Raw genomic sequence first — 26703 nt, 5'->3', positions numbered from 1 at the left:
ATACACACACATATTCACACAGAGCCTGTAAGTAAGCATTTCACTGTAAGGTCTACACACCTGTTGTATTCGGCGCAGGTGACAAATACACTTTGATTTGATTTGAGACACACACACCATTTTGTACTTCTCTAACTGTTTTCTCTCTCCAGCTGGCGATGCGTGGTCCTACTGGCCCTATGGGTTTGACAGGTAGATCTGGTCCTCTGGTACGTACCAAAGTTTTCCTCAGTCTCCTCACACACACACACACACACACACACACACACACACACACACACACACACACACACACACACACACACACACACACACACACACACACACACACACACACACACACACACACAGTATGTACACACACCTCTGTCACATACACAGCCTGAGGAGAATAACTTATTATATTGTTAATAGTTGATAAGATCCTATTAAATTCTAATGCAGATGCTACAACATTAATAGTGTTTGGACTGTGGCCTGATCATAATCATCCGCTGATCTGAGCCTACTGTGACCTTATTGTGTTTGTCCTCCTCCCAGGGTTCTCCAGGTGTGGCTGGACTGAAGGGAGAGTCTGGAGAGTCCGGTCCTCAGGTAAGACGGATGGACGTTTCTAGACCACTAGAACCACTGGAACTGTTCCTTCCTCTGTAATCCCCAGCCCAAGTTTAAGGCCTTTCTATAAACACAACTTGATTTCACTATTCTTGGTTTTTTTTGTTAGGGATATTTTGTTGGGGTTCTGTTGTAGGGTTTTCTAGTTGGATTCTCCATAACCTTCTTCTTTGTTACAGGGACCTCGTGGACCATTGGGTTCTCATGGACCCTCTGGGAAGCCCGGCAGAAGGGTAAGTGTGAATCTGAGTCTGGGATGGATATTTGAGTTTGTCGTGCAGATTAGGATTTTAGATTAGGAGGTTTTTATGTAGTTTTGATGCATTTTAAAACATGGCGATGTTGAATACTAGTTTCTGATTGGCTTGAAGAGCATTCCAGAGCATTATTTCCCTTTAACGTACAGTATATCAGCACGGTAGAATTCAATGGCTATAGTTCATTCATACATGTTCTATGTTTGAGCTGCTTTTGAACGCAAAAGCCAAATTGAAACATTATTGGCATTGTCGAATTAGATATTTCATAATAGCAATCTAGGACTGTTGGTTTGGTTAGCTAAACTTGCAATTCAGTTTGTTCGGTTAAAGAGGCCTCTACTGTAGCTACCTATTAAACTTGCTAGCTACTTCGTTGGATGTTGAACACATTTCTACTGAGAAATAAACACATTTATGTGTTAAATTATAGCCAAGGTATAAAAGGGATAATCAATTCGGGGCTCTATGTGTTCTCCTGAAAGTAATGCAACTCCGTGGAAGGTTAGTTCCATGTCGTTCATTATTTTCCATAGAATGCATAGCCTCTTGTTAATTATCCCTTACGTATTGTATTGTGCTCGTGTTGTATGTTCACGCAGACTACTTCCTGCTGACCTCTTGCCAGGCCCCCCTTGCAAATGAGGTTTCTAACCTCAAGGGTCTTGCCTGGTTACATAAAGGTTAAATAAAAACAATGAAGAGTTGTGCCCTTCAGAAAGGAGGGTGAAGCGGGTGTAAGTGTTGATGGGTGTTCATCTGTTTTTCCAGGGACGTGCTGGTTCTGATGGAGCCAGAGGCATGCCTGGTCAGACCGGAACCAAGGGAGACAGAGGGTTTGATGGTTTGGCTGGACTTCCTGGTGAGAAGGGACACAGAGTAAGTCACTTTGTTGTTGTTATTTCAGCTCCGTTGTAGTATGACAGTGTGTGTACGTCCCACTGATCTTCTGTCTGCTCCTTTAGGGTGAATCTGGACCCCATGGACCTCCCGGACCCACAGGAGAGGATGGAGAGAGAGTAAGTACTACCACTCGCCCTCCCTGCCTCCCTCTATCTCTTATCATACCTACCAAGTTTCGCTCTCTGTTTCTTCATCTCCCCACTCTGTGTGTCCGTAGGTCAGCACATCAGTATGGTGTGTGAGTGTGTATATGTCCATAGGTCAGCACATCAGTATGGTGTGTGTGTGTATGTGTCCATAGGTCAGCACATCAGTATGGTGTGTGTGTGTGTATGTCCATAGGTCAGCACATCAGTATGGTGTGTGTGTGTATGTGTCCATAGGTCAGCACATCAGTATGGTGTGTGTGTGTGTATGTCCATAGGTCAGCACATCAGTATGGTGTGTGTGTGTATGTCCATAGGTCAGCACATCAGTATGGTGTGTGTGTGTATGTCCATAGGTCAGCACATCAGTATGGTGTGTGTGTGTATGTCCATAGGTCAGCACATCAGTATGGTGTGTGTGTGTATGTGTCCATAGGTCAGCACATCAGTATGGTGTGTGTGTGTGTATGTCCATAGGTCAGCACATCAGTATGGTGTGTGAGTGTGTATATGTCCATAGGTCAGCACATCAGTATGGTGTGTGAGTGTGTATATGTCCATAGGTCAGCACATCAGTATGGTGTGTGAGTGTGTATATGTCCATAGGTCAGCACATCAGTATGGTGTGTGTATGTGTCCATAGGTCAGCACATCAGTATGGTGTGTGTGTGTGTGTGTGTGTCCATAGGTCAGCACATCAGTATGGTGTGTGTGTGTGTGTGTGTGTGTCCATAGGTCAGCACATCAGTATGGTGTGTGTGTGTGTGTGTGTGTCCATAGGTCAGCACATAAGTATGGTGTGTGTGTGATTAGTCAGTGTGTGATCTAAGTGTCTGTCATCTGTCATGTAAATGAGTCTCATTTTGACACCCCCACGTCACTCCATCACCTGGCCCAATCACGTCATTCCTGTCCTCTCCTCCTTTCACACCTCCCCTTTCCCTCTCCCTCTCTCCTATACTCCAAATTCCCACTTCCTGTTCTGACCATGTCACTTCCTGTTTCCAGGGAGACGATGGAGAGATCGGGCCACGGGGGCTGCCTGGTGACCCAGTAAGTGTTTTTTTTATGTCTATCCCCTGTCATTGTGACACTACAACTTAATAAAGCATGTGTTGACATATACGTTCTGGATTCAGATCCATACATGGTGTCCAGCTTATGGTATATGTACACAGTTTGTTTTTACACAGGTTTAGTAACTAGGTAGTATAGACCCTATATGTGAATCTCAGGGTGAGAAGCCCTTAGATTCCTCTTATTCACAGTCTACTCTCCTCACGGCTGGTAGACAAGCTTCCCTTCCTCTCTGACTGGATTTCCCCAAAGGAGAAGAGGAACGAGACAGGCAGAGAGAAAATGAGTTAGACAAAGTAAAAGGCTGAGAGAGCATCATTAGTGATAGATTGTGTGGTGCAGTATTTCAGACAGACCACCAGGGGGTGGTACACCACTGGTTTTCTGAGATACTCTAGATGTGAGAGAAAGGGGCACTGAGTCACGGCACTGAGATAGCACTGTGTGATAGACAGAGAAGACAGCAGACATCAAGAATAGTGAAATTAATCTATGATGGTAAATCATCAGTATACTTTAGATGAAAATCCATTATTCATTCATTGTTGTCATTATTGTCATAATTTAAAAACATCATAGATTTACATTTAACAAACATTCTATAGTTATTTGCTATGTTTTGAAATGGATCATGACATTGATGTTGGCATTTTCATGTATTTCTCTCTCTCCAGGGACCTCGTGGGTTGCTGGGACCTAAGGGACCTCAGGGACCTCCCGGATCCCTTGTACGTTTAGAACACACACACACACACACACACACACACACACACACACACACACACACACACACACACACACACACACTTTCCTTTCACACACAGTTCAGACAGAGATTCAGCAGTATTGTATTGAATTTATCCTGCTCATAGCAACACCGACAAAATACTAATGACACACATAGGTAAATAACACATCCAGTATCTACAGAACATAGGTAAATAACACATCCAGTATCTACAGTACATAGGTAAATAACACATCCAGTATCTACAGTACATAGGTAAATAACACATCCAGTATCTACAGTACATAGGTAAATAACACATCCAGTATCTACAGTACATAGGTAAGTAACACATCCAGTATCTACAGTACATAGGTAAATAACACATCCTGTATCTACAGTACATAGGTAAATAACACATCCAGTATCTACAGTACATAGGTAAATAACACATCCAGTATCTACAGTACATAGGTAAATAACACATCCAGTATCTACAGTACATAGGTAAATAACACATCCAGTATCTACAGTACATAGGTAAATAACACATCCAGTATCTACAGTACATAGGTAAATAACACATCCAGTATCTACAGTACATAGGTAAATAACACATCCAGTATCTACAGTACATAGGTAAATAACACATCCAGTATCTACAGTACATAGGTAAATAACACATCCAGTATCTACAGTACATAGGTAAATAACACATCCAGTATCTACAGTACATAGGTAAATAACACATCCAGTATCTACAGTACATAGGTAAATAACACATCCAGTATCTACAGTACATAGGTAAATAACACATCCAGTATCTACAGTACATAGGTAAATAACACATCCAGTATCTACAGTACATAGGTAAATAACACATCCAGTATCTACAGTACATAGGTAAATACCACATCCAGTATCTACAGTACATAGGTAAATAACACATCCAGTATCTACAGTACATACTTCAGATGATAAGAAAGGTTATGGCTGTAGATATGAAACTGTGTATGTCCTCCACCTTAACTTCTCTACATCATTTGGACTTGAGGGAAATGTCCTCTTTTTCCAATATGATGTTTCCTGATGAAGGTAATTGATATGGTAAAGTGCACCAACATGACTGCAGCCTCTATCTACAGTGTATATATCTGAGTCTATCCCCGAGGCACTCCCCATGTCCACATCCTTTTTCTCTTTGTGTTCACCTGAGTGTATGGCTTCATGTATTAAATAGAAGCTTCATCTCATCTGACTGTGTGTTGCAGGGTGTAACTGGAATGGATGGCCACCCTGGACCCAAAGGAAACATTGTAAGTACTGATAACACCCAGCTAAAGGCTGTTCTGAGGCACGGTGCGAAGCGGAGTAGTAGTGTGTAAATACTCCACACACTCCATTTGCATCTGACGTACACCTCACACACTTTCTCTCCATCCCCTACTCTAACACTATCACACCATGTATTCCCCTTCATCTCCTACTCTAACACCATCACACCATTTCTTCCCCTTCATCAAATTCAAATGTATTTATATAGCCCTTCGTACATCAGCTGATATCTCAAAGTGCTGTACAGAAACCCAGCCTAAAACCCCAAACAGCAAGCAATGCAGGTGTAGATGCACGGTGGCTAGGAAAAACTCCTTAGAAAGGCCAAAACCTAGGAAGAAACCTAGAGAGGAACCAGGCTATGTGGGGTGGCCAGTCCTCTTCTGGCTGTGCCGGGTGGAGACTATAACAGAACATGGCCAAGATGTTCAAATGTTCATAAATGACCAGCATGGTCGAATAATAATAAGGCAGAACAGTTGAAACTGGAGCAGCAGCACGGCCAGGGGGACTGGGGACAGCAAGGAGTCATCATGTCAGGTAGTCCTGAGGCATGGTCCTAGGGCTCAGGTCCTCCGAGAGAGAGAAAGAAAGAGAGAACGAGAGAATTAGAGAGAGCATACTTAAATTCACACAGGACACCGAATAGGACAGGAGAAGTACTCCAGATATAACAAACTGACCCTAGCCCCCCGACACATAAACTACTGCAGCATAAATACTGGAGGCTGAGACAGGAGGGGACAGGAGACACTGTGGCCCCATCTGATGACACCCCCGGCTTCATCCCCTACTCTAACACTATCACACCATTTCTTCCCCTTCGTCCCCTACTCTAACACTATCACACCATTTCTACCCCTTCATCCCCTACTCTAACACTACCACACCATTTCTTCCCCTTCATCTCCTACTCTAACACTATCACACCATTTCTTCCCCTTCATCTCCTACTCTAACACTATCACACCATTTCTTCCCCTTCATCTCCTACTCTAACACTATCACACCATTTCTTCCCCTTCATCTCCTACTCTAACACTATCACACAATTTCTTTCCCTTCTTTCCAGTCTATTTTCCCATCAAATGCACACTACTATCATTTCAAGACTCATTTACCCACTTCCACACTCACACACTTCCACACTCTGAATGCTCTCTTGCCCTCTACTGAAGACTAGACTGAGTGTATTGAGTCCTGTGAGAGCCCAGTCCTCCATGGCGTCTCAGTTATTCCGACTCCATTTTGTTGGAGCGGTGTGTCCGTAATGAGAGAATGCCTGGCTGGAGCAGACAGTGGCTCCACTGACAATGCTCCAATTAGAAAGAGAGATGGAAGATCCACAGTCTTTTCCCAGCCGCTACGAACAGGGAACATAATTGATTGTCAATTAACTGGGAAGCGAGGCATTTACGTTTGAGTTTGAGGTTCAGCAGTTTCTTTCATTAGGAAAGTGAGTGTGTGTGTCTGTGTGTGTGTCTGTGTGTGTATTATGTTCCCTCCAGCTAGAAAAGGCTACAAAAACACACTAAGTTATAGCCTGTCTATGTGTTACAAAGTAATAATGTAGTGATACTGACTCAATCTAAAGTCCCCTCAGTACACTGTGTTTCTAGTCTTCTATCTCCTACTGCTTCAATCCACTCTGTCCTATGTACTATGTTATCAGTCCTTGTGTAAGTGTGGATGAATGTAACCAAGGTGTTTTCTCTTCATAGGGACCACAAGGAGAACCTGGTCCCAATGGACAGCAAGGGAACCCTGGTGCTCAGGTCAGTGTGCCCTTCTTGGGCAGGTTATGAGATTGTGGCCTTCATTTGGTTGATCATTGTATGGTCACGCCCAATGCCTGCTTTTTACCTGACTGACTTTTTAAAGGCAGCTTGAAATGTAGCCTACAGGTTTTGTGCTCTTGTAGGAAGCAGTAACTCCCCATTGCTGACCTATACGTATCTATAACCCGGCTAATAACTCACTAACTAGCAAAGAATATCAGTAAATGTGCACACGCACGGTTCTGTGCTTTGATCTGAACTGATCTGAAAAGCACATTCACTTTCAGGTGATTGAAAGACTGCTCGTGGGCTACCCAGCCAATAGAATTTTACTCTGTTGCACTCTGGCTCTGCCTACGAAAAAATCAGAGACTCAATCTTGCAAAGTTACATTTGGTTTGGATTGTTGCATTGAAAAGGGGCTGATAGAATGTTGATTCAATCACACAAAAAATCTATATAGTGCACTTGCGTCTCGGCATAACATTTCTTCTGCGTGACTATCCTGGAGCAAGTGTGCGGCCGTGCAGCGTAGAGGGAACATTGGTCATGCCCACTATGACACGTTGATCTTAGTCCATTGGTTGGATTGTCTGTCACTCTTGGACATTCCTGTTTCATCCCCCAATTAATTTATACTGACAATGTCCTTCCTCTCTCTCTTTACAGGGACTTCCAGGTCCTCAGGGAGCCATTGGGTCCCCGGGAGAGAAGGTACGGGCCCTGGCCACTCAAACACATACCTACATGATGTGATGTGAGCAGTGTTGTTGATGTGAGTCTGTTGTCTTTGGTCTATCTCTATCTTCCCCTCACTCCTCAGGGGCCTACTGGAAAATCAGGACTGCCAGGAATTCCAGGTGCTGACGGACCCCCGGTAAGTGGTGTACTAACAAAGAAACACACTCCCGATCATACACACTCCCCACCTTCTCCCAGAGAGTACCTGTGCTATAGGCAGGTGGGCCTTGGAAGATGGCAGGTGGCAGGTGAGAGAGAGAGAGATAATGGAAGAGAGAGAGAGAGAGCCTAATGGCTTTGATATGCATGTGAGTGGTATTACCACACTGGTATTACCACACTGGTATTACCACACTGGTATTACCACTCTCTCCTTTCATCTCCCTTCTTCTCTCTTCTTCTAGTATCTGCCTCTTAGTGTCCATACACCCCTCTCTCTCCCTCTTCTCATGGTCATTGGATAGTTATGCAGCTCTCTTCCCCTCTTTCTCCTGTCGACTTCTATTTTTTGAGTATCCATCTATCCCTCCATCCATCCATACCTCCCTCTCTTTCTCTCCCCTTACTGAAACCCTATCGGTGGACATTGCACAGCTCTCTTATCTCAGGGGAGCACAATCAACTTACCTCAACCCTTTTTTACTCGACATTCTAAGTAGTTTGTGTGTATTTGTGTGTGTGTCTGTGTGCGCCTGTGTGTGTGTGTGTTCTTCCAGGAGTATTGAGACGGAAAGCCCTTCTCTTTAAGAGGTTCTACAGTAGACCATAGTGCTTGTATAACGCTGGGCATTAAGGAGAAATCCCAAATGAGATTGAACTCTGAAGGCTTTTATTCCAAATGGCCTTTTTCACTATCCTACATCCTGGGATGGTTTTACAGCTTAATAATCCCTATAATAGGGAGAGTGGTGTAGTATTTATGATCTAATGCTAATTATCCCAGGACCACCATTAATGTTGCTGTTAATAATTCACAGGGTCACCCTGGCAAGGAAGGACCCAACGGAGAGAAAGGACATTTGGTAAGTTTCTCTCTCTTTATGGGTATTATGTTTTTATCAGGATCTGTTTATCAGGATCCTTTTGACTTTTACTTTAGGTCTTGCTCTTTGTTCTCTCTCTCTCTCTCTCTCTCTCTCTCTCTCTCTCTCTCTCTCTGTATATATATCTCTCTCTCTCTCACCTCTCTCTCTGTATCTCTCTCTCTTCTTCCCTCACCTCTCTCTCTCTTCTCTCTCTCTCTCTCTCTCTCTCTCTCTCTCTCTCTCTCTCTCTCACTCTCTCTGTATCTCTCTCTCTTCTTCCCTCACCTCTCTCTCTCTCTCTCTCTCTCTCTCTCTCTCTCTCTCTCTCTCTCTTCTTCCCTCTCTCTCTCTCTCTCTCTCACTCTCTCTGTATCTCTCTCTCTTCTTCCCTCACCTCTCTCTTCTTCCCTCTCTCTCTCTCTCTCTCTCTCTCTCTCTCTCTTCTTCCCTCACTCTTTCTCACTCACTGTATTTCTCTCCCTCATTCTTCAGACGTATTTGTCGATTTAATTAATATTAATATAAATGGCTCTCTGTTACAAGCATCTCTCCACGCATTTATCTTCCTCCAGGGTCCCGCAGGCCCCCAAGGCCCAATCGGTTATCCCGGGCCCCGAGGCGTGAAGGTGAGTTTTACGCCCCAGTCTCATCTGCCGACAGTCCTAATTCACTCCTAATACACTTCCTTTCCTGAAAGTCACATGGTATCAGTGTAACTCTCCCATTGGTCTGGTCTGTCATTAGGTTAAACAGTCTAATCCTCGGGCCCACTGTCTTTTTTTAAATGCCAATGTAGAACATGGGACTGAAATTGCACTTTGTATTCAGTGAAATGGGTCTAGTTTGCAATTATGATGTTTCATACTGGACCAGACCTATTTTTTCAACAAGTAGGATTTTGGCTGAACAAAACCCATCCGTGACATGCAGATAGATAGTCAATATTATAGTAAATTGTAAACCTGGTTTCCCCTAATTACATTTTGTTACCAGAAGTACTTAATTAGGCTAATATATACACACGATGTGTGGCTAAACCAAGACAGAGTAGTTGGAGTCTGTTTATTAAGTGTTGATGTTAATCTATGTAAAGCTCATAACTCAGTTGAGAGGCTCTGGGCTGGTGGGTGTAGCCTCAGCTCCTCTCTACGACCCTGGGAGTGATCACACTGCCTCTTGATCCTCACTAATGACTAGCTAATTTAGAGCAGAGAAACATGAAGGCTAGAGGACTCACATCAAATGGCCCTTGCAGAGAGGGGTTAAGGGGCCAAATAATTACACCACCCACTGACTGTTTGTGTGACGCTGGTGCATGATTCTGGTTCATGGCTCTTGGTGTGTGCTCTCTAAAACTCTTCCCCTCTGATAGTCTGTGTTTTAGAGAGAATAGACTCTGTGACTGATGCTGGTTTAATGAAAGTACAGTCAATGTACCACAGGTCACCATCAATTCTGCTTCTATACTATAGTATTCCACCACAGTATAATAGCTTAGAGCTCCTATAGAGAGATCATATTCACTTTATTTATAGAGCGTGAGATCTGCAAACTTGGTTATCATTCAGCCTTACTTGAAAGTGTGTTAATATTTTTTAGCTTTCAGCTCCAGTTCAGAGTGTTGATACTAATGAAGCCCCAGTTGGTAGTGTCTGGTTGATGATCTATTGCTCTAAAGTGGTGTGCTCCAGACAGACATGTTCACTAACCTGTCTCTTTCTTTCTTTCTCTTTTTCTTTCTTTCTTTCTTTCTTTCTTTCTTTCTTTCTTTCTTTCTCTTTTTCTTTCTTTCTTTCTTTCTTTCTTTCTTTCTTTCTTTCTTTCTTTCTTTCTTTCTTTCTTTCTTTCTTTCTTTCTTTCTCTCTCTCTCTCTCTCTCTCTCTCTCTCTCTCTCTCTCTCTCTCTCTCTCCCTGTCTCTCTCTTTGTCTCTCTTTCTCTTTGTCTCTCTCTCTCTTTGTCTCTGTCTACCAGGGAGCCGACGGTGTACGAGGCCTGAAAGGAGGAAAGGGTGAAAAGGTAAGAAATTAGTGTGTGTGTGTCTGATCTCTCCCTATTGTCAGTGGTCATATAAAATGTGTTGGCCATATGTGGTGATGATGAAGATAGTGATGACGATGATGTTGATAATACGGATGAAGATGATTGTGATGATGATGATGGTAAGGACGATAATATACGTTGTCAATGCCCATAAATATCAGGCTAGCCTACTACTATTTGGGAAAAATAAGATCTAGAGTTTCTATGGCAACATGAACAGCCAAAAGCAATGTTACAGCTGTGTGTTTATGTGTGTGTGTGATGTGTGTATATGTGTTTGTGAATGCCTTTGTGAGGGCGGATATGGCTTTTCACTGCTCTCCGAAATGAATTACCACATTCTCAACACCTTTTCTTTCTCCCCTTCCTTTATTTCTTTCACTCAGGGAGAAGATGGATTCCCTGGCTTCAAGGGAGATATGGGAATCAAGGGTGACAGGGTGAGACATTTATCTTTTGTTCAAGTTTTTGTCAAATACCGTCAACCATATCTGGACGTACGTCTCAGAACACATTTATATCTAACACAGTATACGGAAATGTATTCCATCATCTCTGAGCTCAATCTGTCAGGGATTTAGTGTGCCTTTGATAGGCTTATGATGAAGGGTACAATAAAACCCAGTTTGACTTTGAAAAATGGGCAAAAGGGTCCTCAGAGAAAAAAACAGTAAGCTATTTGTCATTGGCTGATGATTTTGGCCAGTGCGGAGTTGATCCTAAGTCCTCTGGTCCAATGGGAGGTGACCTTTACTTAAACTGGTCGATGGTATTGATCCCCTACTGTCTGTCTGGCCCCGCCCTTATGGCCTGAAGTTATTGTGGAATTATGGGTAATGAGCAAACACTGACTGTAACTGTCTTTCTTGCCAGCTCTGGAAAGTGAGAGTTTCTGTGTTTGTGTGCGTACATGCGTGTGTGTCTTCCTCTCAATCAAACACCCCCTACCTTTCTCTCAATGCCCCTCTTCAAACACCCCCTACCTTTCTCTCAATGCCCTTCTTCAAACACCCTCTACCTTTCTCTCAATGCCCCTCTTCAAACACCCCCTACCTTTCTCTCAATGCCCCTCTTCAAACACCCTCTACCTTTCTCTCAATGCTCCTCTTCAAACACCCCCTACCTTTCTCTCAATGCTCCTCTTCAAACACCCTCTACCTTTCTCTCAATGCTCCTCTTCAAACACCCTCCACCTTTCTCTCAATGCCCCTCTTCAAACACCCTCTACCTTTCTCTCAATGCTCCTCTTTAAACACCCTCTACCTTTCTCTCAATGCTCCTCTTCAAACACCCTCTACCTTTCTCTCAATGCCCCTCTTCAAACACCCTCTACCTTTCTCTCAATGCTCCTCTTTAAACACCCTCTACCTTTCTCTCAATGCCACTCTTCAAACACCCTCTACCTTTCTCTCAATGCCACTCTTCAAACACCCTCTACCTTTCTCTCAATGCTCCTCTTCAAACACCCTCTACCTTTCTCTCAATGCTCCTCTTCAAACACCCTCTACCTTTCTCTCAATGCTCCTCTTCAAACACTCTCTACCTTTCTCTCAATGCTCCTCTTCAAACACCCTCTACCTTTCTCTCAATGCTCCTCTTCAAACACCCTCCACCTTTCTCTCAATGCCACTCTTCAAACACCCTCTACCTCTATCAGGACAGAAAACTGTCAGGTAAACCCAGAAATAGAATCCCTGTCCAAACTAACTGCGACAGTCAGAGATTAACTTTAAACTGTTCAAGTCACCTTAAAACCCCTTCAACAGGAGTAGTTCTGACCCTAACTTCAAACACAACACCCTCAATCCTGACCAGGCCCTCGTTAGAGGAGTGGAGAGAAGGAGAGAGGGAGAGAGAGAGAGAGAGAGAGGGAGAGAGAGAGAGAGTGGGAGAGAGAGAGAGAGTGGGAGAGTGAGAGAGAGAGAGAGAGAGAGAGAGAGAGAGAGAGAGAGAGAGAGAGAGAGAGAGAGAGGAGAAAATCCATGAGGAGCTTAAACCACTTCAAAATGGAGAGAGAGAAAAAGACAAGGGGCTTCAGTCTGTCTTCCTCTGGAGATGTAGCAGCATCTGATGAAAGAGAGGAGATATGGGGGATTTGAGAGAGGGGAAAGAGAGGAGGATTTAAGAGAGGGGGAATAGAGGACTATTTGGGAGTGAGGGAAGAGAAGAAGATTTGAATGGGCCCTCTACTTGAGAGGAGGCAGGAGGCGCCCAGCATGGACCGGAATCTGAATGTCTCCCTGTGTTGCATGCTTATGAATGTGTGTTGCATGCTTATGAGTGTGTGTTGCATGCTTATGAGTGTGTGTTGCATGCTTATGAGTGTGAGTGTTAGAGAGAGTCTGCTTAATGAGCTTTTTAGCATGAGTTGATGTGTGAGTGGATAAGAGAGTTTTGTGATGACTGTGTGTGCGTGTGTGTGTGTGCATATTTAAGTGAGTGCATTTGTGTGAAGTGTGATTGAGTGCCTGTGTGTATGTTACGGCGAGTGTACGGGGTCCGTTCACGGTCCACTGGGTTGGACTGGTAATGGCTGGTTGTCAGAGACAGTTTTTACCCTGCTGTTTAGAGACGTGCTGTGCGCTGCCAAGTAGCAGCCTCAGTGCCACTAACCCACCAGAGGATTAACACACTTAAAGGCAATAAAAGGCTTCTTATCTGTCAGCTTGACAGACAGCAGCCTCAGCAGCCTCATTTGATTCATTAACCAGCAACAGAGCATCAGACTGACCTGCTACACTCTGTCTGGAGGGCTGGACTTGGAGGAGCAGCTGTCATGACTGAAATAGTGACTGGAACAAATTGGTGTCATGGCCTGAAACAGTGGCTGAATGAAACGATGTGAGGATGTGATGGTGTCACGGCCTGAAACAGTGACTGAATGAAACGATGTGAGGATGTGATGGTGTCACGGCCTGAAACAGTGACTGAATGAAACAATGTGAGGATGTGATGGTGTCACGGCCTGAAACAGTGACTGAATGAAACGATGTGAGGATGTGATGGTGTCACGGCCTGAAACAGTGACTGAATGAAACAATGTGAGGATGTGATGGTGTCACGGCCTGAAACAGTGACTGAATGAAACGATGTGAGGATGTGATGGTGTCACGGCCTGAAACAGTGACTGAATGAAACGATGTGAGGATGTGATGGTGTCATGACTGAAACCGTGATTGGATGGATCTGGTATTGCAGTTTGCTGGGCCTGTGAGAGCAGGTGTTGTGACATAAACAGTGAGTGAAATGATGTGAGGATGGAAGTGCAGTCTGAAGGCCTGGACCTGAAGTGAGCATAGCTTTTTAAAGTGGCATGACACACTGCGTCAATATAAAAGATATGGTATTACTCGATAGGTAAATACACGACATGGAATGCCACGTGATTCTAGGATATGATACAACATAATACTCTAAGAAATAGTATGACACTATATGAGATACCCCTGAACAACCTGGTTATATGTGTTTTTGTAGGGTGAGCTGGGACCTGCTGGACCCAGAGGTGAGGACGGACCTGAGGGGCCCAAGGGTCGCTCCGGTCTTCCTGGAGATGCTGGCCCTCTTGGACCCAACGGTGAAAAGGTGAGTCGTCTTTGTCCTTGTGACCAACTCCTCATACTTTAAAAAGGCCATTGTTCTTGTGACCAAGTCATCATACTTTAAAAAGGTCATTATTATTGTGACCAACTCCTCGTACTTTAAAAAGGTCATTATTATTGTGACCAACTCCTCATACTTTAAAAAGGTCATTATTATTGTGATCAACTCCTCATACTTTAAAAAGGTCATTATTATTGTGACCAACTCCTCATACTTTAAAAAGGTCATTATTATTGTGACCAACTCCTCATACTTTAAAAAGGTCATTATTATTGTGACCAACTCCTCATACTTTAAAAAGGTCATTATTATTGTGACCAACTCCTCATACTTTAAAAAGGCCATTATTCTTGTGACCAACTCCTCATACTTTAAAAAGGTCATTATTATTGTGACCAGCTCCTCATACTTTAAAAAGGCCATTATTCTTGTGACCAAATCTCCATTAAGTTACATGGAACGGAAGTTGAGTACTGAAGACCATCGCTCAACTTCTCAACTTCTCAGTCTACCTGCCACCTGCTCTTAAACGGTTTATGTTTAGGATATGGTTGGTCCATAACCGGTGAAACTCTGGAGTGACCTTATTTTCTGTTCATTAAAACAAGGACAGTTATTTTTGAAGCTACAAGACTTAAAATAGTTATTTACTTTTCCCCAGTACAGTGTCTCTCTCTACTCTCATTATGTAGTTGGGAATCAGAATCATTTAGGAGTATCTCTGGGGAGTTCTATTTTAAGAAGTGGAACATGGAGAGAGCCAGTTTCCTCTTTCCACGTCCTGCCCACGTCTAGCAGGACCAGGGTGTAAACAAAACAGATTGGCTTCACATTGGCCTGACCCAGAATAGGGGGACTGGAGGAGATAGATTGAGGATCTAAAGAGATAGTACAGAGGATTGTTTCAGCAATACAGTACCAATTACACACAACCATAGTCACTCTACAGTATATGTATGTTCATGTAAAAAGGACTTTATAAATAAATCCAAAATGATTATTGACTGATATACATACAGAACCGATGTTTGACTGTGTTCTGATTTTCCTGGCCCACAGGGCAAACTGGGTGTTCCAGGGTTGCCAGGATATCCAGGAAGACCAGGACCAAAGGTAAGTCCCCATTTCCTCCCCAGGTCCCTCTCTTTCTCTATCTTTATTACAGTGGATGTTTCTGGGAGCCGCTTCTGAAGAGCCCTTGATTGAACATGGCGTTAGTGATGACCTGATTTGTTTGACGGGCCAGCGGGGCAGCACTCTTACGCAGGCAGGGTGCACATGTTTGAACCTCCCTAATCTGTCTGACACCAAAAGGAAGGATTTTTACCCTTTTGGTGTCAGACAGACGCCCACTGCCCAACCGCTATCCACAATGCATCACTACTGCCTACAGCAGTGCTTTTATTTTACACAACTCAACATCTTCGTTCCTAACCTCTGATTAAACTGGGATTTAATCTCTCTCTCTCTTTCTCTTCTTTTTCTCAACACAGGGATCTCAGGGATTCCAAGGTTTCCCCGGAGCCAACGGAGAGAAAGGAACAAGGGTACGTCAGAGAACACTTCCTGTCAAAGTTTTAGTACTTAGTATTTAGTATTAGTTTCCTTACGTTTCAAGTTATACTCTACATACCTACAAAACAACCTACTGTGGATGCGCGAGCCAGCTAAGTGCATTTCACTTTGTAGTTTTAGTATCCAACCCACCCCTGAGAGGATTGGATCAATACTGAATCGGATCAATGGAGACAGGGTTTTTTCTCTCTCTAGTGCTAATTCAAAACACCAGGGAGTTTTAGTCAAAGGGAAGAAGATTCATCCAAGGACTAAAACACACTTGTATTTCTTCTTCATTACCGTCCTCACATCAACCCATTTTTTAAGAGCATTGAAAAGCGCCACAAAGGTCATTTTTCAAATTGAACCGTACTTGGCAAAATATTTCATTTTCTTTTAAAGAGACGGGTCATTAGTTTAGTCTGGAGAGTAATGGTTTGTCACAGAGTGTGGAGCGACGGACGGTACACAAGGCTTTTTATCTTCTATCGCAGAAATATGAGAATTCATGTAGCAGAACCCTTAACGCTCTGATGTAGAGCGATGGTCGTCACATTTACATTAGTTTCATTGCTGTCATTTGTAAATCTAAAACCCACAAAGCCATAATTCCTTTCTTTATTCATTTAACGTACAGTCAGGGATACGGTATCATGTTGCTCTGAAATCATGGAAATATGGCTTAGTGTTGTTTTCTAGATGTACCTCAATGGTCTCTTGCCAAACAACAGTTTAGGATATCTAAACCCATTTATCTAGTTTTATTATCAAAAATTGAAAGTTGTTTTCTTATTTGAAACTTATATAAACATTAAATAAATGTACCTAAGTCATTTAGCAGACACTCTTATCCAAGGTTGAATGAGGAATACGTCTAAATGTTAGTTGAAGTAGCAATGGTGATAGTGGGAATGGGACTAATCTAATGATTAGTACAGGTTTAGTTCATCTGATAGGTTAGATAAGTCAGGGTAGTCTCAAATTCATTACCATGACAACTTGTGACCTCTGACCTCTGTATGTGTTCTGATTCCTCACAGGGACTTGCAGGGAAGGCTGGCCCAAGAGGACAGAGAGGACCAACGGTAGGTCTGCTTCCCCTTAGACCTCCACTATCCACAGGCAATAGAGTTAACCATGACAACGCTGTGTCCGGGTTATCTTGACCCCCAATAGGAGGTTAAGTGAATGAAAGGAGAAAATTCTCTATTGGTGAAGGATATCTTCAGAGGTTCTACTGTCTTTATTGGTATTCCTCCCTCCTCACATTCCTCCTCTTATTCTTCCTCTTCTCCCAGGGGCCTCGTGGAGAGAGGGGACCAAGGGGACCAACAGGAAAAGCTGGACCAAAGGTGAGTCAGGGTCTTTGATCTGACATGGCGGACGAAGTGCCTCACTGTCATACAGTGGTATGATCTTGTCTATCATTGGCTGAGTCCCTTCTGACCACTTCCTGTTTCTCTCCTGTCTCCCAGGGTACCTCAGGAAGTGATGGCCCCCCAGGACCTCCCGGCGAGAGGGTATATACTGGAGCATCCTTCACCTCAAACACCAATTAATCTATATCATCCTGATTCATTTCCAATAGTGGTTATTGATCACTGGTTGATTGATTGGTTGATTGATTGTATCGTCTGCTTGTGTGTTTAAGGGTCTTCCAGGGCCTCAAGGACCAACAGGATTCCCCGGACCAAAGGGCCCACCCGTAAGACAAACAAAACCTACAACACAACAATGGCACACACAAAATACTGCCTTTCTTTGTGTTAGTCTGTCTATAGTGTTTTACTGGTATGCTTGGTTTCTCTGAGACCCAATCTGTACTCTACGTGTATATGTGTAGCAGCTCTGGGGTTTTCTGTCTGTGTGTTTCTCAGGGACCTGCTGGGAAAGATGGTCTGCCCGGCCACCCTGGACAGAGAGGAGAGACTGTGAGTACACACAGTGTTGTTGTCATCCTACACCTGTGTCATAGTCTCCTGAACCTTGTATACCATCTTCTTACTGCTCTTCTTCTCTCTTCTCCTCGTAGGGTTTCCAAGGCAAGACTGGCCCACCTGGACCCCCAGGAGTGGTTGGACCTCAGGTGAGTTCTGTCACATACAACTAAGACACGAACAACACCATAATACTAACACACACACCCCACTATGTCATATCTTCTGTGACACACACCACCTAATACAATACATTTCAGTGGACTGGCCTCATCGACAAATAGACGTGCAGAGATCATGTGTGTAGGATTAGTTTATTATCACTGATGAGTAGCTTGATGTGACTCACATTGTGTCAATGCGGTGACATAACTCTGTAGACAGAACACTTCCTATTTGTCAGTCCTCATCTAACTTAGATTAGTTAGGGAAAGAAATTATGCCTCACCAAAATCATGTACTGTAAATGACGAATGCCCACACGTTTGTATGCAATGCATATCAATGAACACTGATTAGCTACAGTAGGGCTCTCAAACACACCATTTGTTTTTTTTATCTCTTACCTAGGCTAAGGTTAAGATGATGGTGGGCAGGATGTGCAGTTAGCAGTCATTAGGGTGTCGTAAGAGTCACATAAGGATGACTTACAGGTGTCGTAATAAAGTCATAGTGAGTTTTAGGTTGAGTTTTTGCCTTGTTTGTTGTGCTGACAGAAGGGCTTTCCTCCTGTCTATATCTGGTAGGCATGACTGTCAGAGTTGTTTATCCTCTTAGATATTAGCACTTGGCTGTTTATTCATTATGCATGCTCAGTTAACAGCCATTTCCACCCAGAGCTTTTCTCCTAATGCTAATTGAGAACATTACATGTATCGATGATGTTGTTCTGGCAGATGGAAGACGCCTTCCGGGAGTGACTAGCAGTTCGGGGGTTCTGGCCTTCCACTCACCCACGCTCTGTCACCCTGTACTCATACATTCTGTACAGACACCCTGATACACTGTTGTCTCATTCATATTCTCTCTCTCTCTTTCTCTCTCTCTCTCCCTCCACAGGGCCCCACAGGTGAGACTGGACCAATGGGAGAGCGTGGCCATCCAGGACCCCCAGGCCCACCCGGTGAGCAGGGTCTTCCAGGATCTGCTGGTAAAGAGGGAGCTAAGGGTGACCCCGGTCCTGCTGGCCCGGCTGGTAAGGATGGTCCCCCTGGTCTGAGAGGGTTCCCAGGAGAGAGAGGTCTGCCCGGCCCAGTGGTGAGTAGCACACACCTCACATCATGTGTGATGTCTTATATAGCAAAATTTTAAATTGTGTTTTTTAATAGGAAAGTAATTATGCTTTGAAAGTTGATAAACTTAACCCCACTTTTGAGAAAATGGGCCTTGAATGTTTTGGTAAACCTACTGGAGAGCTCATCTTTTGTCTATACCCAATCAGCATCGTCCACACCCTCTTAAGCCTTAGCCCCACCCATCTCTTTAAGGATTCACATGTGAGGCCATGTGCTAAACAGAGTGAGAATGGTAGTGTACAAAACAACCAAAGATTTCAAGACTAAAGGCTGGTTTATGCTACGTCTATTGACATGTCTGTAGACAGTTGTCGCAGTGACATCATGAACATTCTATTGTCGTCCGTCATCAAACTTGTCGTTGTCGTTATGAAAAGTATAAACACAAAAACAACAGGCTGCATGATATCAGCAGCCTGGTGCTCCAAAATAGCACAAACGGTGTATTTTAACACCAATAAACCCATCCATTTAAAAATGAATTTAGTATACTGTATGTCAGTCTAGCAGACTAGGCAACTAAAAGCAACTTTCTAAACAATATTTTGGTTTGTTTATAGCTTGTTAGCTAGCTATCTAACATTAAGTTAGCTGGCTAGCCAGTTCAAATAATGACCATAACATATAGCTGACAACGTCTTAACTTTAGCTAATTTGTATTTATTATTACAGCAAAATAAACTCACAACAAGATCATTATTTACAAGTTAATGGCGAGCCAATTACAAAAAATATCTTACTGTTGTGAGTGTGATGAAATAAAAGCAGGGCATTCTACCTAAGAATTTTAGAACTTGGACACGGTCTTGTTGGCCTAACATTATATACTAATTTGACTTTGGTGCATGTTGTTCTTCACATTACCGTCTCTGGTAAACAGACACTATAAAATCAAAGACTATTTGCCACATGCACAGGTTACAGAAGGTGTAAATGGTACAGTGAAATGGTTGCTTCCATAGTGGAGTATTTTGTTTAGACTTGTAGCTAGCTAGCTAAACAATAAACCATAATCCCAACTCATAACTTTACTTCCCTGCATGAATATGCAGGTATCTAACCAACTAGGTTCAATGTTAGCTATCTAACATTAGGATATAACAAGCAATGCAAATGGCTCTGATACAAATAATTTTACTAAACAGATCATACACGTAACATTAGCTAGTGAGCCAGCCTGCTAATGTTAGCTAGCTAGCTAACAGTATGCTTTAATTTGCAATGAAAACAACTTTCTGACAAAATTGTAAACGTATAATATCTGAAAATGTAGCTAGCTAGACTTCCTAATTCACATGGATGAACGCTTCTCCCTCTCTGTCACAGATTCCATGGTTGCCCTTAGTTTGAAGATGTAATCCAGATACAGGTGTTTTATATAACAGCCTTCTAACAGTATGTTCGCTTTTTGACTCCCTCCGCATATTTGCAATCAAATGCCAGAATTTTAGCTATCATACTCTGCTTCCACCGGGCAATCCACTGATTTCTAAACTCAGTCCTACAGAAAGTGGAGAGCAACTCTTTTGCATATCTCTCAAAAAAGACACGTTAGAAAGGATTATCTACACATACTAACCAGCTCATGATATAGACGGAAGTGTGCTACATGGCAGACTCATCTCTCCACATGTCTAGCCCATCCATTACCTCAGCCAATCATGGCTAGCGGGAAGGTTCCTGACTTTTTCTGTGGCTAAACTAACTAGGCTCATAATTTTATTCATATTTACAGATGGCATAAAATTTTATTATTAAGGCATATGAAAGTTCACATGTTCCAGAAGGCATTTCTGCCAAAAAATACATTTTTATTAAAAAAATGTTTACGTTGCAATGCCTCTCCTGTGAAGATGTGACGCAGGACATACACCTAGTTTACTGAAACGAGTCACATTTCTGTCTTATCTTTGGGATGAATAAGATTCAAATCAATCAGATTTATTTTAGAGCTAGTTGCATTTCTTGTGTAAACATGAGGAGTTCACGTAGGCTTTCATGATTACAGCTTCTTCCCTTAGTAGCATGTATCCTCTGTCAGCACAGTGGGGGGATTCTTGGATAGATAGAGGGGTTCCGCCCCAGCGTTAAGGAAGGATGAGATGTACTCTGCTTCCATCACAGAACATGTTTGTTTTCTAAAGATTTGCTTCCCTCTCGCTCTCTCTCTCTCTCTCTCTCTACAGGGGGCTCACGGCCTGAAAGGGAATGAAGGCCCCAACGGCCCACCTGGACCTGCTGTGAGTATGGCTGATGAGCACACATCCACCAACACTCTCTCTTCATCCCTCACACCCTATCAGTAGTTGTCTCAATTCAATTCAATTCAAGGGCTTTATTGGCATGGGAAACATGTGTTAACATTGCCAAAGCAAGTGAGGTAGACAACATACAAAGTGAATATATAAAGTGAAAAACAACAAAAATTAACAGTAAACATTACACATACATTACACATATCACTCTCTCTATCATTCTCTGTGTTTTTCTCTATTTCTCTCTTTTCCCTCTTTTTTATTTTGCACACGCACTGCGAACGATGTTTATAGCTCATCAATTGTACCAGCATGCATTGCATAATGTTATAACGATATTCATAGTTCATTCATTAGTTAGGTTCCACCTATTTAGTAGATTTGCCTGATGTTAAGATTTTACCCTAAGATATCAAAATATGTTATCAAAAAAGTAATGTACCTGCTGTAGACTAGTTCTCCAGGGACATACAGCACCTTTACAGGTATAACGGTAGTACTGTAATAAGGGTAGTACTGTAAAAGCAGAGACTTGTTTAGATGGGGAACAACATTCTGTGGCAGCCATGCTTGCGCCCCATTAACATGACATGGGGAATATTTAAACAATGCTATGTTACTAAAGTAGAATTAGAACGATATAAATTCTTCAAATTGGCCCAACTTTCTAAGTATATGGCTTTGAATAAAGATAGTACAAGACTTGTTAGTAGGGACCTATACTGACTGTGTCTCTCTGTGTTTTAGGGTTCCCCTGGTGAGCGTGGTCCTGCTGGCCCAGCCGGACCCACCGGTCTCCCTGGACGACCAGGACCTCAGGGACCCCCTGGACCCGCTGGAGAGAAGGGTGGACCGGTAAGACCTAGTTCAGTTCAGCCTGGTTCTGTCCATGCTACTAGTTTCAACATAAACCCTGTTGTTAGAAAACAAACACATTTCTCTCAGCCACTGTATATCTCAGCCTCCTCGTTTGAATCGACTTATTGTACAGTAGTGTTCGGGTCAATTCTATTCTAATTCAGTCAATTCAGGAAGTAAATGGTTTACATCCTGAATTGACTGAATCAAAATGGAATTGATTTCAACCCTGCAGTTTAGTAAGTCTGCAGATGAGAGTTGTCTGGTAAATGAGTTAAATGAAATGTACTGTAATGTAATGTGCTATAGGGTGAAAAAGGACCCCAAGGCCCCGCCGGTAGAGATGGTGTCCAGGGACCTGTTGGTCTGCCTGGCCCAGCTGGACCTCTCGGACCCCCAGGAGAGGATGGAGACAAGGTGGGTTGGCCCACTGAGTGGAGAGTAGTATGCGTTTGTGTGTGTGTGTGTGTGTGTGTGTGTGTGTGTGTTTCCGTGCGTGTGAATTTATATAAAAGTGAACACTTAGCAGCTTAGATAAAAACAAAATGTCTATCACTCTCTGACTCGAACACACAAACATACTCAACATGATGATTTATATCAAAGGCAGGGCGTGTTTGTCCTCTCTCATGACCCTCTCTTTCCTCAGGGGTGTTGACAGGCAGAGTTGGCTCTGACTGAGACGTCTTTAAGTCTTTCCAGCTGACAGATAGCTGAACCCGTTATGTCGATCATTTGTAGGTTTCAGATGGTAGAGAGAGGAGCTGCTATTAGTATGCAAACACACAGACAGGAGACACACAGAGACACACACACAAAGACACACACACAGAGACACACACACAGAGACAGAGAGACAGAGAGACATTTGTATGAAGATCAGCTGTAATTTAATATTTTATCCTTGGAGGAATGCTGCTTTAGTTGTTAACTGGCCTTAGTCTCTTTCTCCTGGTGTTGGGGGACACAGGGAATACTGAGGTATTTGACATTCAGAAAGAGAGCGAGAGACACACACAAAGAGGATCTCACTAACATTCACAGTCTCATTATAAGGCCTTTCACACTTGGAACAGGGAGGATAACTCCAAGGGCTTTATTAAGAGGAGTTAAGGAGAGTAGAATAATGTTGTTTCAGAAGCAATAAGCATCCTCTGGGCTGGCTTAGGAAAAGTCTGACTCAATGTTTTCCCACCATTTCAAACACCTAGAGACTGCAGACGCATTTGAGTATGCGTAACAGTGTGACGTTCTGGTGTTCTGATTTTACAGTGCAAATGCAGTGCAAACAAGTTGTGAATGGAATCCGTGACAGGCTGCTAGTTGTTTGCCACATATAGATGACAAACCCCTTCTGGGATGTGGTCCTTTGTAGATCAGTTGGTAGAGCATGGTGCTTGTACCACAAGGGTAGTGGGTTTGATTCCTGGGACCACTGAAATGTATGTACGCATGACTGTAAGTCGCTTTGGACAAAAGTGTCTGCTAAATGGCGTATATATATTATATAATTATTATATTACATATACAGGTAATTGACAAAATAATGGAAACACTTGAGTAAATGAGGGATATAAAGTATATTGAAAGCAGGTGCTTCCACACAGGTGTGGTTCCTGAGTTAATTAATCATTTAAAAAAATAAATATATATTTCACCTTTATTTAACCAGGTAGGCAAGTTGAGAACAAGTTTTCATTTACAATTGCGACCTGGCCAAGATAAAGCAGAGCAGTTCGACACATACAACGACTCAGAGTTACACATGGAGTAAAACAAACATACAGTCAATAATACAGTAGAAACAAGTCTATATACGATGTGAGCAAATGAGGTGAGATAAGGGAGGTGAAGGCAAAAAAAAGGCCAGTAGAAATAAAGATAATGGGGTGCAAAAGAGCAAAATAAATAAATAAAATAAAATAAATACAGTAGGGAAAGAGGTAGTTGTTTGGGCTAAATTATATATATATTTATAATTATATAAATTATTACTATTAATTAACATCCCATCATGCTTAGGGTAATGTATAAAAATGCTGGGCAGGCCATTATTTTGGCTACCATGGCTATGCCCCCATAGTATGACAATGCCCTCATCCACAGGGCACGAGTGGTCTCTGAATGGTTTGATGAGCATGAAAACGATGTAAGCCATATACCATGGCCGTCTCAGTCACCAGATCTCAACTCAATTGAACCGCCTGAGACAGCGTTTTATACCACCACCAACAAAAGACCAAATAATGACATTTCTGGTGGAAGAATGGTGTTGCATCGCTCCAATAGAGCTACAGACACTTGTAGAACCTATGCCAAGGTGCATTGAAGCTGTTCTGGCTCATATTGGTGTTTCCTTTATTTTGGCAGTTATCTGTACATTATATTTGTTTTTGTTTTGTGCTGCTACCATGTTGTGCTGCTGCCTTGTTGTGTTGCCACCATGTTGTTGTCATGTTGTGTTGCTACCATGCTGTGTTTTCTAGATATCGACCAATTATGATTTTTCAGGACCAAAAAAAGCCGATACCGATTAATCGTCCGGTTTTGTAAAAATATATTTGTAATAATGACAATTACAACAATACTGAATGAACACTTATTTTAACCTAATATAATACATCAATAAAATCAATTTAGCCTCAAATAAATAATGAAACATGTTCAATTTGGTTTAAATAATGCAAAAACAAAGTGTTGGAGATGTGCAATATGTGCCATGTAAGAAAGCTAACGTTTAAGTTCCTTGCTAAGAACATGAGAACATATGAAAGCTGTTGGTTCCTTTTAACATGAGTCTTCAATATTCCCAGGTAAGAAGTTTTAGTTGCAGTTATTATAGGAATTATAGGACTATTTCTCTCTATACTATTTGTATTTCATTAACCTTTGACTATTGGATGTTCTTATAGGCACTTTAGTATTGCCAGTGTAACAGTATAGCTTCCGTCCCTCTCCTCACTCCTCCCTGGGCTCGAACCAGGAACACAACGACAACAGCCACCCTCGAAGCAGCGTTACCAATGCAGAGCAAGGGGAACAACTACTCCAAGTCTCAGAGCGAGTGATGTTTGAAACGCTATTAGCGCGCACCCCACTAACCAGCTAGCCATTTCATATCGGTTACACGTGCCTAATCTCGGGAGTTGATGGCTTGAAGTCATAAACAGCGCAATTCTTCGAAGCACAACGAAGAGCTGCTGGCAAAACGCACGAAAGTGCTGTTTGACTGAATGCTTACGAGCCTGCTGCTGCCTACCACCGCTCAGTCAGACTGCTCTATCAAATCATAGACTTAGTTATAACATAATAACACACAGAAATACGAGCCTTAGGTCATTAATATGGTCGAATCCGGAAACTATCATCTCGAAAACAAGACGTTTTTTCTTTCCGTATTGGGGTGGCATCCATTAGTCTAAATATTCCTGTTACATTGCACAACCTTCTATGTTATGTCATAATTATGTAAAATTCTGGCAAATTAGGCGGCCTAAATATACACTGACTATGCGTGTAATGAACGCAAGAGAAGTGACACAATTTCACCTGGTTGCCTGCTAACCTGGATTTATTTTAGCTAAATATGCAGGTTTAAAAATATATACTTCTGTGTATTGATATTAAGAAAGGCATTGATGTTCATGGTTAGGTACACATTGGAGCAACGATACGCACCGCATCAATTATATGCAACGCAGGACACGCTAGATAAACTAGTAATATCATCAACCATGTGTAGTTAACTAGTGATTATGATTGATTGATTGATTGTTTTAAGTTTAATGCTAGCTAGCAACTTACCTTGGCTTACTGCATTCGCGTAACAGGCAGTCTCCTCGTGGAATGCAATGAGAGGCAGGTGGTTAGAGTGTTGGACTAGTTAACTCTAAGGTTGCAAGATTGAATCCCCCGAGCTGACAAGGTGAAAATCTGTCGTTCTACCCCTGAACGAGGCAGTTAACCCACCGTTCCTAGGCCGTCATTGAAAATAAGAATGTGTTCTTAACGGACTTGCCTAGTTAAATAAAGATTCAAAAATAATAATAATAAAAATAATAAAAAATTGGCCAAATCGGTGTCCAAAAATACAGATTTCCGATTGTTAAGAAAACTTGAAATCGGCCCCCAATAATCGGCCATTCCGATTAATCGGTCGACCTCTAGTGTTTTCATGTGTTGCTGCCATGCTAAGTTGTTGTCTTTATGTGGTGTTGTGTTGTCTCTCTTGTCGTGATGTGTGTTTTGTTCTGTTTTGTTCTATATTGTCACGCCCTGGCCATAGAGAGGCTTTTATTCTCTATTTTGGTTAGGCCAGGGTGAGACTAGGGTGGGCATTCTAGTTTCTTTATTTCTATGTTTTGGCCGGGTATGGTTCTCAATCAGGGACAGCTGTCTATCGTTGTCTCTGATTGGGAATCATACTTAGGCAGCCTTTTTCCCACCTGTGTTTTGTGGATAGTTGTTTTCTGTATAGTTTATGCACCTTACAGAACTGTTTCGGTTTTTCCTCTTGTTAATTTTGTTTGAGTGTTTTGTGATCGAATAAAATC

The 26703-nt window shown here is 42.5% G+C and overlaps 1 protein-coding gene across 2 annotated transcripts in view; it reads left to right on the top strand.

Annotated features, from left to right (window-relative positions):
• LOC139408481 (collagen alpha-1(V) chain-like) overlaps window positions 1-26703 on the top strand; it is a 131112-nt gene that overhangs the window by 83710 nt on the left and 20699 nt on the right. For both annotated transcript variants that reach the window (XM_071152424.1, XM_071152423.1), the window contains exons 14-41: window positions 153-209; window positions 541-594; window positions 795-848; window positions 1644-1751; window positions 1838-1891; window positions 2930-2974; window positions 3673-3726; window positions 4997-5041; window positions 6782-6835; window positions 7508-7552; window positions 7662-7715; window positions 8557-8601; window positions 9177-9230; window positions 10577-10621; window positions 11032-11085; window positions 14123-14230; window positions 15308-15361; window positions 15742-15795; window positions 16846-16890; window positions 17104-17157; window positions 17281-17325; window positions 17457-17510; window positions 17683-17736; window positions 17838-17891; window positions 18802-18999; window positions 21224-21277; window positions 22040-22147; window positions 22460-22567. In XM_071152424.1, coding sequence (XP_071008525.1) covers window positions 153-209; window positions 541-594; window positions 795-848; window positions 1644-1751; window positions 1838-1891; window positions 2930-2974; window positions 3673-3726; window positions 4997-5041; window positions 6782-6835; window positions 7508-7552; window positions 7662-7715; window positions 8557-8601; window positions 9177-9230; window positions 10577-10621; window positions 11032-11085; window positions 14123-14230; window positions 15308-15361; window positions 15742-15795; window positions 16846-16890; window positions 17104-17157; window positions 17281-17325; window positions 17457-17510; window positions 17683-17736; window positions 17838-17891; window positions 18802-18999; window positions 21224-21277; window positions 22040-22147; window positions 22460-22567 — 1812 coding nt within the window. The remainder of the gene's footprint in view (window positions 1-152; window positions 210-540; window positions 595-794; window positions 849-1643; window positions 1752-1837; window positions 1892-2929; window positions 2975-3672; window positions 3727-4996; window positions 5042-6781; window positions 6836-7507; window positions 7553-7661; window positions 7716-8556; window positions 8602-9176; window positions 9231-10576; window positions 10622-11031; window positions 11086-14122; window positions 14231-15307; window positions 15362-15741; window positions 15796-16845; window positions 16891-17103; window positions 17158-17280; window positions 17326-17456; window positions 17511-17682; window positions 17737-17837; window positions 17892-18801; window positions 19000-21223; window positions 21278-22039; window positions 22148-22459; window positions 22568-26703) is intronic.

This window comes from Oncorhynchus clarkii, chromosome 5 (genome assembly GCF_045791955.1).
Source record: "Oncorhynchus clarkii lewisi isolate Uvic-CL-2024 chromosome 5, UVic_Ocla_1.0, whole genome shotgun sequence".
Classification (NCBI taxonomy): domain Eukaryota; kingdom Metazoa; phylum Chordata; class Actinopteri; order Salmoniformes; family Salmonidae; genus Oncorhynchus; species Oncorhynchus clarkii.
This window is presented reverse-complemented; position numbering and strand designations above follow the sequence as displayed.